Consider the following 12,787-nt stretch of genomic DNA (forward strand, 5'->3'; position numbering starts at 1 on the left):
TATTGGGCTTCATGGTTGCAAAGCGAAATATCACACGATTGTGGAGGGCTCCGACCCCATCAACCATTGCGGACTGGTCCAAAGACATGGGCTGGTGCATGGTGACTGAAATATCGATTTATGTCTCCAGGGGTTGCCCGAAAAAGTTGTCGCAAATTTGGGGGCATTGGAACATCTACCGGGGAGGGATATGTGAACCGCCAGAGGATCGAGGGGGAGAGGCTATTGATGTCGATTAACATGTCATTTCGGATATCAGTTATACTGTAGAGGGGAGTATGGATCGATGATGTGCTATAACAGTATGTGTCAATGTCTACAGGTGCAATATTGTGTCTCTGATTTTTAACATGCCATTGTTTCAATAAAAAAAAGTTTAAAAAAAGTTTGAATTGATTCATTTTTAAACTTGGTTCACATACAATATGTAAATGTGCCCTTTTGCCCCACTGTACACTTAGGAACAATTGGACCATGATTTTTCATTTATAAATCTGTTTATTGAGGTTTTTTTTTCAAAAGAAGTGTACATCACATTATACAGGCAGAAAAACATACAGCACCATTTGTACCATTGTTATGCACCCGGACGAGTGTACATTGGTTGGTGGAGAATGGATACACCTCCTGATCTCCTGTCATCGCGGGAGACCTCTCAACTATGGTGACAGCTATAAAGCTGCTGTTGATATCCTACCACAGAGGGAGGCGTCCCCTAATAAAGAGTACTAGTACTTCACCCATTCTCTCCCAGGATTCCTCCATAAACAGATAGCAAATCATGGAATAACAGGGGCCAAATATCTAACGCCCAACCAATACGGCAACAGCAGCAAAGTCCGACCTTTGTTCAAGTATTACTTGTCCATGTCCCTTAGGTCGTCCCCCCCCCCCCCCCCCCATCCATGCCCCGTACATGAGCTGCTTCACAGACAATGTCGCGCTTGCTCTTGTGCCCCACCTATCCGGGTATGCTCTTGCTACTGTACGCCATGTCATTCATCTGGACGGACTAGCTCTAGGCCCCCCCTGGGATGGTGCCCTCGCCACGCACCTGACAGGCCTCTGCGGGATCCCCATCTGATCGCATCATGGTCTGCAAAAGCGCCTCCCACTGGGCTGCCATGGGCGTCTTCCTGAGGCCTAGTGTTTCCTCCCTCAGGAGGGCCGTGCCCGCCGCCTTAGCCCACACCAGGAATGAACCGCGCCATGCCCGCGTGTGTGGTGGATCAGCCACTTTCCAGCGCTTGGTGAGCAGCCGCTTCGCCACCACGAACCCCAAGTCAATGAACCGAGAAGCAACGTTTGTGGAAGGAGTTCTGTGGAAGAGGTGTAATAGGTAGGTTGGCCATTCGAATGGGATATTGCGACCTGTGCACTCGCAGAGCGCCGCCTGCACTGCCTGCCAGTATGAACTCCGTACGGGGCAGCTACACAGCATATGGATTAGGCCGACGTCTTGCTCCGCACAGCGGAGGCAGCCCGCATCCATGCTGTGGAAGTATCTATTGATAGATGCAGGCTTGAGGTACGCTCTATGTAAGATGAAGAATTGTATTTGGCGGAAGCGCATGTTCCTAGGGATCCTCGTCGGGCCCTGCAGCACCCTGTCCCACTCCCTGTCGGGCATGGGCCGGACCAGGTCCGCCTCCCACTTACGACGCAGCGGCGCCAGACTGATCGCCGCATGTGTGCGCAAGGATGTCGCAAACCACCTAACCAGATATCTGCCCCGCCCCATTACATGGAGATATTGCACCGTGAGATGCTGTTCCGGCTCCTCCCTGAGATCTCCCCAACAGCTCGTGAGCGTTGCCATCAAAGAACGAGGACAAAGAAAGTGGCCGGGATCCAACCCCGTCTCCTCCGCCAGGGCGGCAAACGAGAGAAGGGCCCCCTCCCGATAAAGATCCCCCAGCGTTTGTATGTCTACCGCGCTCCAGTCCTCGAGTTCCGAAGCACTGAGCACCCCCTGCCCACTAGGAGAGCCTTCGAGCGGTATGGCCGGGGCATAAGGAGTCCGGGCCTGGGTAAGGTAGAGGCAACGGCGGTAGCATTTGTAGGCCACCACCAGGAGAAGAGGTACAGGCCTCTAAACCTTCGCGGCCGGGTGGAAAAGGTTAATAATGTCAACCAATGAGAGGGGGGGTGCGGCAGTCGCAGTATCATCACGCCCTCTATCTGCCAGCCATCGGGCTATCCACTGCAGCTGCGCAGCCAGGTAATAATGCTCAAAGCACAGCAATGCAAGTCCCCCCTGGTCAGTAGGGAGGTACAACTTGGGCAACGCAACTCTATGATGCGTATTACCCCATAGAAAGTCCCGGAGTGACCGCGCAAAGGCCGCAAAGAAGGACGCCGGGATATAAATGGGCAGGTTGGCTAAATAGTACAGGAGTCGGGGCAAAATCACCATTTTGACTAAGGCTACTCGGCCCGTAACAGAGAGGGGGAAGTGTACCCCAGAACCGCATCTGAGTCTTGACTGCTGACACGGCCTTGCCCAAATTGCCCTCCACAAGATCCGCTGGCTGACGATATATCTGGATACCCAGATAACGAAAGGTATCTGGTCGCCATTGGACCTGCACACCCCCAAGATAACTCGAGTCTTGAATGTCGGCTCGGAACGCATATAGACAGGACTTAGCGGCGTTCACCCGGAGGCCTGAGAGGGCCGCGAATTCGAGTAGAATGCGCTCCAGTTCAGCTGGGATGTGAGCCACATCTCTGACAAAGACCAACAAGTCATCCGCATAACGCGATACCTGATGTGTCGCATCGCCTAGGGGGATGCAGTCAGCCAACTCCCTGCGGAGCGTGGCCGCAAGAGGCTCTATTGCAAGCGCGAACAGGAGGGGCGAGAGCAGGCACCCCTGCCTAGTGCCGCGGTCAATAGGGATGGTATCAGAGATGTACGGCCCGGTTCTCACTCTCACCGTAGGGTCCTTGTACAGATGGGCTGCCAGCTGGAGGAAACCGAGACCCAACCCGTAGTGCGATAATGCCGCCACCAGATATCCCCATTCCAGGCAGTCAAAGGCCTTTTCAAGGTCTAGGACCAGGTAGCCCGCCCTAGGCCATCGTTGAACACTATCGGATACCACTCGGAAGAACCGCTGCAAGTTAAGGGAGGTGCTACGTTTAGGCACGAAGCCATTTTGGTCGACATGCACCAGCACCGCTGGCGCCATGTGCTCCACCAGCACCTTAGCCAAGATTTTGTAATCCGCATTCAGCAGAGCAAGGGAGCGGTAGGACCCCAATTGGGTGGGATCCCGCCCGGGCTTGAGCAGAGATACCAGATAGGCCTCTCGCATGGAATCGGGCAAGGTACGCTCCTCAAGGGCGGCCAGATAGAGGGCGTGCAATTTGGGTACCAGTGACTCCCGATAGGTCTTGTAATATTCCACTGGGAGCCCATCAGGGCCCGGCGCCTTCCCGGAGGCCAAAGAGGCGACCGCTTCCCCGATCTCATCCACGGTGAGAGGGCCCTCGAGCGACTCCTGATATTCATCTGGGACCGTGGGCAAGCAGGCAGCCTCCAGAAACTGGTCCAGGTCCTGCGCCTGCCGACGTCCCGTCGAATGATACAGAGACGCGTAGTGTTCCGTCATTACCTGATGAATCTCCCACTGCATGTATACGAGTGACCCGTCGGGCCCGCATATAGTGCCTATCGGAGCGTGAACAGTCTCCTGTCTTAGCAGCCAAGCCAGCAACCTCCCCGCCCTGTCCGACGTGGCATGAACACGAGCCGAGTGAGCCGCATAATTATGGCAACGCAAGCGCTCAGCATGGCGCGCGAAGTCGAGTCAGCTGGGCTGAGTCACGACTTCCGCCCTTCCCGTGTCGTGCGCACGAGAGTAGGCGAGATTCCAAGCTGGCAAGCGACAGTGCAAGCTGCTTACGGATATTCCACGTCGCGCCTAAACAATGCCCCCTGATGGTGGACTTATGGGCCTCCCACTCTGTCAGTTCACTACTCGTTGTGCCCTCATTCAGGTCAAAAAAATGCTCGATCGCTGTGCTTAAGGATGCCCGAAATTCTGCATCTTCCAGAGCCGCTGGTTGGAGGCGCCACGTGGGGACTGGGGGACGGCCGGGGTTCCATCGGAGGCACAGCCTGAGAGGATTATCGTCAGAGTGTGTCCGACCTAGATATTCTGCCCGGTCTAACAGGGGAAGCAAAGAATGGGAGCCCACTACCCTGTCAAGGCGCACGTGGAGGTCATGAACCGCCGAATAGTACGAGTAGATGCGATCGGTGGGCTGCAAACTGCGCCACATATCAGCCAATGCCCAGTGCGATATCCAGTTGTTCAGGGTCCGCGTGTTCGAAACCACCTGTGTGTTGCGGAGGGGCGGAAAGGACCGGTCAAGATGTACGTCGAGGACTGAATTAAAATCCCCGCCCAATAGCCAGGGGAGGCCCGCGTATGGTGCCAACACCGTGGACAGATGGGCAAGAAATGACGATTGTTCAACGTTCGGGGCGTACAAGGAGCCTAGCAATATGTGCTGTCCATTAAGCCTCCCACGCACTAACGTATAGCGCCCCTCCGGGCCGACTACTACCTCCGTGCATATAAGCGGAGTCCCCGCCCTCACCCAGATAAATGTGCCTCGTGCGTGTGCGGAATATGTAGTTCCAAATAGCTGACCCCTCCAGCGGGCGCGCAACCGGGCTATTTCTGACTGTGTTATGTGAGTCTCCTGGAGGAGGGTTATGGCCGCCTTGTGTCATTGCAGACAAGCGAAAATGGAATATCTACACGCTGGCGTGTGCATACCCCGCATATTCCATGTGATTACGTTGGTGGTGGCCATCTAAAGCAATTAAAGACTGCATAGGTGACGGGGCCGGGGTCCGGTCGACCAGTGAAGGGAACATGGGCCCTATATGTCATGCTGGTGCGCTGCAATGAGGAACAGAACAAATAAACATATGCGTGCTGCCGAGCGCGCGAACTGGAAATCAAAGATTGTGTAACTACCAGGGCAAACCCCTGTACGGGCATTCGTCCAAACTGCAACCAAACGCTTATGGAGTGAAACTAAGCCAGGTAGTGGCTAACGGGTGCGCAGTGTGGCTATAGCTACCGTGAGCTGCTCCCCTACCGCGGTGCCCCTGCATTCGCTGTAGGTGCCTTCTGTGGTGTAGGCTTGACTAAGCATGGGCGGATAACCCAACTGCAGCTATCTAAGTCACCTGCCGCAACTTCCACTTGACGCGCAGCCCCCCCCGTGAGCAGGACTTCCCGCCACCCCATGCGCACGGAGCAACCAAATAAACTTAACTGCACCAGCACACAGCACTGTACCATAGCATACACCTGAGTCTGTAAGCAATCAGCCCCCATGACACATTGTCCATCACTTATTGACATGTGTGCCAGCGGGCGCGACCGCCACGCCACCCTCAACTCGCACGATCTGGTCCGCAGTCTGGGGTGTCACCAGCGGCATTAGTTGATCCTCGGAAAGCATGGTGGACGGAGAAGACGATCTGCTGGTCTCGGGTTCACTATGTCCGTGAATTTCCGCTACTCCCTGGCTGCTCGCACACCCAAGGGTTGCCACCGCTTCCAGCGCTCCTTGGCGCTCAGGGCGCATCCTCTCCGGACTAGGCGCCACCCCCGGGCCCAGCCCTGCATCTCTACGGGACCCCCTCCGCCGCCGCCTTGGTCTCCTCTCCTGTCGGCTGCCAAGTCCCGGATCCGGAGGCCTCTGTCCCCTACACTGCCCCGTCTCCTCCAGCCAGTCCCAAACATCCGTCGGGGCGTCAAAGAAGCGTGTCCCCTTCTTCGTGACCACCCTGAGGCGCGACGGGTACAGCAGGGAGTATGGGATCTCCAGATCGCGCAGCTGGCGTTTCACCGCCAGGTAGCTGCTCCTCCGCTTCTGCACCGCTGCCGTGTAGTCTGGGAAGAACATCACCTGCCCACTTCCCACTGTGATGGCGCCCAACTTCCTGGTCTCGCGAAGCACCACATCTCTGTCTCGGTAATTGAGAAGTTTGAAAAGGAAGGGACGGGGCCAGGCCCCCGGCCTGGGCTTCTGCGCTGGGACCCTGTGGGCTCGCTCCACCACGAACTGCGGAGAGAGCACGCCCGGAGAGAGTATGTCTCGGAGCCACCTCTCGACATACTGTTCTGGGTGTCGTACCTCCTCACCCTCCGGTAATCCCACCACTCTGACATTGTTGCGCCGGGAGCGACCTTCGGCATCCTCAACACGATCTTCCAGGGTATGGACGCGGTCTATCAGGTCCTGCAGGGCTACAGTGTGATTGCTCACCACCGGTTGGACATCCTGGAGCGTTTGGCCTTGTTGGGCCATGGTTTCCACCAGCTTGCGGTGGTCCGCATGAAGGGTGAAGTCCCCCGTGACTTTATCGATCCGGGACTCTAGGGAAGCCTTTGCCTGCTCCAAGGTAGAGCCAATTCGCTCCACTGCCGCTAGCACTGTGTCCAGCTTTGCCGCGAGCGCCGCCGCCTGAGACTCCACGCTGTCGTCACGGCATCCCTGCATGGGGCCCGGGCCCGCCGCCCGGCCCTCCTTCGACGCGTTTCGCAGCCGGCCCATGACCAATTACTGTGCCGTAGGCATCCGCTGGCGACCCTGGCACCAGACAGGCGACCCGGGCCCGACCCCCAGTCCACCACAACAGGAGAGAGTTGACACCACATTCCCTCCGCTAATGTGGTAAGGAGGGAGAAGAAGAGCCAGGACCCCCCCAATAATGACTACGGCCACCGACCAGGAGACACCAGTGTCCTGTTACTCTCAGGCTCCGTAGACCTCCAGGACCGTCTCGCGTCACTCCCCCGATGTGCCAGGGTCCCCCGTCGGGCACCCCTCTTCCACCTGAACCTCGATGACCCTCGTTGAGTAGGTCCAATGGATGTCCGCCGCCTCTACCTACGGCAGCTGCTCCTGCGCCATCACCGACTGCTGGATACCACCTCGGTACTACAGGCGCGGCGCAGGTGGTGACACGCCCCAGACGGCACTCCAACTCCAGTTATGTCAGGGCACTCCATGCAGTGTGCGCCACCGCCAGCACCTGTAGGCCAGTCTGTGCCTCTCCTGCCCCCTCGACTCTGCACTAGATGTGAATGGCCCCAGGCGCCACCGCCACGCGCCAGCACCTCCAGTATATGCAAGGAACCCAGGCGCTCTCCTCACGCCAGCGCCGGGACGGCCTCCCCCTCCGCCGCTCACCTCATACTCCAATTCCAGGCCGTCCACTGGCCGCCCATCAGGCTGCAGGCGGCGGGCCCCCAAGGTTCCAGGCTCCTGCGTCGCCGCTGCAGACCTCAGGGCAGTCCACTACAATGAGGGCCACCTCGCTGACCACCGCCGGGCCCGCCACTCCACTGCAGTATGTAGGGAGGCCCGTCTCACCTCCCCGGCCACCTCACCGCATCTATCGGGCCTGCGGGGCCCTTCCGGGCGGCCCCCATCAAGTGTTTAAGCAGGTCCCACACCGGGGTGCCTCAAGCGTCTTGCCAATGTCTCCGTGGCACCCCAGGAAGTCCACAGGAGGCCCACCGCAGCGCCACTAAAGTTCGCGCTCCGCGGCGTCACCAGCAGGCCACGACCGCCTCCGCGCCTTCTTCACCCTCACTGCTTCATCCAGTGCGTCCCGCAGGCCAGGGCATCCCCTGCAGGTCACAAAAGGGCAGGTCCGCCTCACGCTGCCACCGCTGATCAAGGGCACCACAGTGGAGAGGCCCGGCGTCACACAACCGCCACCGCCGGTACTCCGACCAGCACGGCCTGGTCTCCTTGTGGCGAGCCGTGGGCTAGAGTACTCGCTGCAGCCGGCCGCGGCTCACCGCCCGCGTCACCTCCCTCGCCGGCACCAACTTCCTTGCTGCAAAGCCGGATCTGCAAGCGGCCGCGCCGGGCGATCCTCGTCGTGTGGCGTTGGAGAGCCCGGGCCCCGCTACCGGCGGAGCCCGGCGCTGTGAAGAAGCCCAGCTGACAGGAGAACGGGCAGGATAACGGCACCGGGCGGCGGGAGCGTCACTCGCTCGCATCCATTTTTCAAGCGCGCCACCTAGCGCCCCCCCCGCACCCCCCTCCCTTGGACCATGTTTTTTGCCTCGGGCTGCTCAGTCTGCCGACCTGAGGGCATAGCATTAAGTTTGCATACTGCACAACTTCTCTTGTGCTGCTCCCGACTCTTTGAAGATTATCAACTGTTTCTTGGACAGGAAGTTGAACACAATTTGACACTCCCAGATGTGACTCTACATGTCACTGTCCATATGTTCACAAAATACTCGTGCATGGGAGATAATTGGTGCTATAGAACAGATGGAAAGATGGAAGAATTGCACATACTATGTGATTGAGCTACACTAAATGTTAAGTGTGTTAGTTCCCGGCAGTAGAAAATGCTTTAATAAGTTTGTAGTAACCATTGTCAGTGTCTTTATTGAGTTGTAATCAAAGAGTTATTGGGAGCACAACATCCAATGTGTGGAAGGGTAGCACATTTAAAAAATACACTAGGAATGTTTGCACAATGATGGCAAAAGAATAGCGTGTCCATACCACACATGCAAAGTGGGGTTCGGGTGGGACAGTTTAAAAAGATCCAGTTTAATAAAGAAGGTGCCACATCGAGAAAAATACTGTATCAATGTTGCTAAAGTCCTTAAAGTTTGAGCTTGATGTAGGAAGCTGGCTCTGTATTTACTATACCAAAGTGAGGTATGGTGTGCACAGTGTCCAGTGGAACCCCAAAGGTAGGCCGAGGTAAAGTTAGATAGCACCTGACGCTCTATTTGTGGTAGTGTAGTCGAGCAGTGTTAAGCATTTGTTGTACCCACTCAGTCAGCAAATGAATTCACACACTCAAAGACTGAACTTCAGACCAATTGTATTTGTATAAAAATATTCTTTTAGTTATTTTATTTCCTAGAACCAAGGAAGCCTGTCACAGGTAAGTGATAAGTACTTAGCAGTAAATATACAGTTTGTAACAAAGTTTGGATTGCAATTGTAACTGCACTTTGTTTTGACTTGCAGTATTTTTTCTGAGAAATACTTTGTAAATACAGTACTTGTACTTTGAGTAGGATTTTCAGTAGGATTACAGGTAAGTTACTTTTGAGATTACTTTTCTTACACAGAGTAGTATATCTGGATACTACTCTGGAACATTTCCTGTAAACAAGTAAGTCACATCGTGTTTGTTAAATAGTACAATTTTAAAGAATCCAGGCGTCAGCTGGAGGTTTGAGGCAGGTCAGGGTTCACCGGATCTCTGGTTAGGATCGCCGGGAGGACCTCCTTGTGGTGTTTGCCCACTCTGGCCGTGGATGGCGGGTGCAGAGTGGTGCAGATTCACAGTGTCCAGCCGGAGCTAGAGGTTGCAGATTAATAAATCCGGTGTTCACGGGAGACAGTCTTTGTGGTCAAAGGCAGGCAGGTCCTACGGAGTTTTCGAGGTTGGTGGCTGCAGGACACACCGGGATTTCGCAGGAGCAGGTTCGAGTTGGAGACAGGCCAGTAGAGCTGGGGCCAAGTCAGTGGGCTGTCCGGTCCTTCTTCTTTTCTTGTAGTTTTCTTCTGGTCTGAGGAAGCAAGGTTCAGGGGTGCCCCTAAATACCAGATTTAGGGGTGTTACAGGTAGGTAATAGCTTGGGACCAATGGGTCCCTTCCCTGGGGTGGGTACACGCCCTATTATGCCACCCTCCAGTGGGAGGGAGGCATAAGCTTATCCCTGGTTGTCTGAGTCCCCCCCTCTCACCCCCATCTGCAAGATGGCAGGGACTAAGAGTTGTGCTTCACCTCTCCTCTCCCACCTGAGAGGTGGAGTTGGCAGAGGTGGGCACACCTCTCTTCCTTACTTGTTTTTCCTGCTGGTTCTCCCACCCAAAGTGGGGGTCAGAACCAGTGGGGACCAGTTGCTGAAAGCAGCAAGTGGCCTGGGGAAGCTCACAAAGGTGGCAAGCCTTTGAAGCTTCCCCTTCATGAACCTTGCCCATCCTGGGGGAGGAGGCTTGGCACCTTGTCCCAGGATGTGCATTGTTTCAGGCCCCCAAGAGCAGCAGGCTCTCGACTCTACCCAGGATCCAGAAACCTGTCTGGTGGTGGCAGCTGAAAGCAGCCACTCAGCCTGGACACTAGTGGTAGGTTAGTTTCCAGGGGGCATCTCTAAGATGCCCTCTGTGTGCATTTTTCATTACATCCCCCACTGGCATCAGTGTGGATTTAATGTGCTGATACCAAACTTCTCAGTTTCCAGTGTAGCCATTTTGTTGGTGTGGAATTTGTAATGACAAACTCCCAGCGCCATATACTCTTAATAGCAGCATTGCAGTTACAATGTCTAAGAATATACTTGGACACTGTAGGGGTACAGGGCTCATGCATCTGTGCCCTCACCATTGGTATAGTGCACCCAGCTAGAGGGTTGACTGATCCATGCCAGGCCAGTGGGTTGTAGGCATGGTACACAGAGCGGTGTGCCCTGTCGACTCTTCACTTTGTCCTGCACCAAAACACGCAGCCTGCGAAGACAGTGTATGCATGTAATGGTACAGGAACTTTAAGGGTGGCACAATAAGTGCTGCAGCCCTTAGAGGCCTTCTCTGGTCACTGTGCCCTGGGTACCTGTGGTACAATTTACCAGGGGCTGACCTGTGGCAAAAGATGCCAATTGGGTTTAGGCATCAATGCAGTTTTAGGGAAAGAACATAGGCCCTGGTTAGCAGGAGCCCAGGGCACACTCAGTCAAAGCACATCAGCAATTCAGCAAAAAGTGGGGGCAACCATGCAGAAGGAGGGCACTTTCTCACACATGATTATTCAGCTGCAACAAGGCGCAAGAGGAGTGAGGGACACCCAGGTGGCTCCCGGGCACAATTTTGGAAAGACTGGCTTCAGCTAGAGGGTGAATTTGGTATGCAGGATTTAGCTGGCCTTCCTGGCACAGTCATGCAGTCCTGACTCCTTAGTTCCCTGTGATCCAAATGGAGCAATTCTGTATCCTACGGATACATCTGTCAATTCTAAACTGTTTGAGTGCAAAATGCTTTAAGCTCTGTCATCAAAGTTCAGGTTGAGGGTGAATGTATGCAATATGAACCAGCATGAAAATCCTTTGATTGCTCAAAATGTTCACCCTTATCTTCTGCACACCATCCAGTAAATTGTAAATTGTTTGTCTTCGGTTGTGCAGATCTTCAAGAAAGATGGGCTTGTGGTTTCTTTGGATACCACCAATGAGGATGACTGCAACTGGATGATGATGGTGCGGTCAGCCACAGATTACAAGCACCAGAACCTTACTGCCTTCCAGCATGATGATGACATCTTTTTTACTACATCACGTGACATTCCTCCAGGCACTGAGCTCCGTGTATGGTATGCAGCATTTTACGCCAAAAAAATGGAAAAACCACTTTTGAAGCAGCTTGGGAATTCACAACCTGGTAGGTTAGTTTTTGTCTTGTCTTACTGTTATAAGCTATCAGTTTAAGTATTTTGATCCTTTTATTTCAGTATATCCTTCACTAGAGACATGTTTACAAATGTGTACATATTGACCTAATAATGTATTTCAATATCTGCATGCCTGGTGGCTGGGATATTTCTGTGACAGGCCAAGATGTAATATTCCCATTCATGAGCTCTTCTTTAATCCCTTAAGTGTTGTCTTTCCATCCCCTCCCCGTGAACCCTTCATAGGCCTTGTGAAAAAGATCTCTTGTAGACTATACAAAACATTACGTTTGGCTTACAACCCTCCTATTGCTTTGTCTCACTCATTTGTTTTCTTATTATTCAATGGCTTGCCTGCATCTTCGTGTATTTGTCCCTCCCCTGAGCATAGGCTGTTTAATATCTTTAAGATTACATGACTTTTATTTTTCCACTGCTCAAATTCGGTGAACTACTTTTGTTTCTTTCAGTTCTCCATGAAACTGTATGATTTCCTTTCTAGCTCTTCCTGCTTGTGTGCTGCCTACCCCCCTCAAACACCCTCACCCCACGCTTTTAGTGTACCCACCCCTTCTAGTTTGTCTGTAAAGGTACAGCAATAGGTTTGTGTTTGTTCGGGAACAACTAAAGAGTAGATTTTAAGGGTTGCTTTTGTTTTATCTTCTGATTTTCACATAATGCTTGATAACACATGCTCTGGTGCACAACTGGTTTTATGGAGCTGCGGAAGGGCTGACTGACTCACTCACAGTTGGGGTTTGAGGCACAAGTTATATGTCTTCCTGAAAAGAAAATATATCTTCTTCTGGAGGCACATGAGCTCCTGCAGAGGATCAAATGGTGACATTTGTTTCAGTTCTGAGCCCGGTGGAAAGTAAATTTGGTCATAGGAAGTGTTTCCTTCAAATTCAAATACTTATTATTTTTCAATTCCGCTCAGAACTTCCTGAGTGAAAAGTATTTAAAAAATAAACTATACATTTTATAAAGATTGAATATATTGCAGTTAATGTGCAGTTCAGAGATACCCTAAGATGTGTTCGCTTTTCTGTAGTATTTTGATTTTTATTCTTTCAGTTTTTAATATCCATCTAGTTTCACTCTTTCAAAAGATACAGATGTTTGTGTGTTTGTGACCCAAAAAAATAATTTTAGTTTTAACCAATTTTTCAACATTGGTGGGCACTCGGCAATTTTATAATCTACAGTTGCAAAATTCATGGCAGGACAAAAACATTGCCAAATCAAAAAGGAGGATTAACATCTGACCTGTTGACTTTGCCAGTGGTTGTTGATATCTGGGGCAGTTTACTCTTAAGC

The 12,787-nt window shown here is 53.1% G+C and overlaps 1 protein-coding gene across 4 annotated transcripts in view; it reads left to right on the forward strand.

The window, feature by feature from the left end:
• PRDM15 (PR/SET domain 15) overlaps positions 1–12,787 on the forward strand; it is a 439,353-nt gene that overhangs the window by 57,975 nt on the left and 368,591 nt on the right. For all 4 annotated transcript variants that reach the window (XM_085621221.1, XM_085621224.1, XM_085621222.1 and 1 more), the window contains exon 6: positions 11,205–11,457. In XM_085621221.1, the coding sequence (XP_085477347.1) occupies positions 11,205–11,457 (253 nt within the window). The remainder of the gene's footprint in view (positions 1–11,204; positions 11,458–12,787) is intronic.

This window comes from Triturus cristatus, chromosome 8 (genome assembly GCF_964204655.1).
Source record: "Triturus cristatus chromosome 8, aTriCri1.1, whole genome shotgun sequence".
Taxonomy (NCBI): domain Eukaryota; kingdom Metazoa; phylum Chordata; class Amphibia; order Caudata; family Salamandridae; genus Triturus; species Triturus cristatus.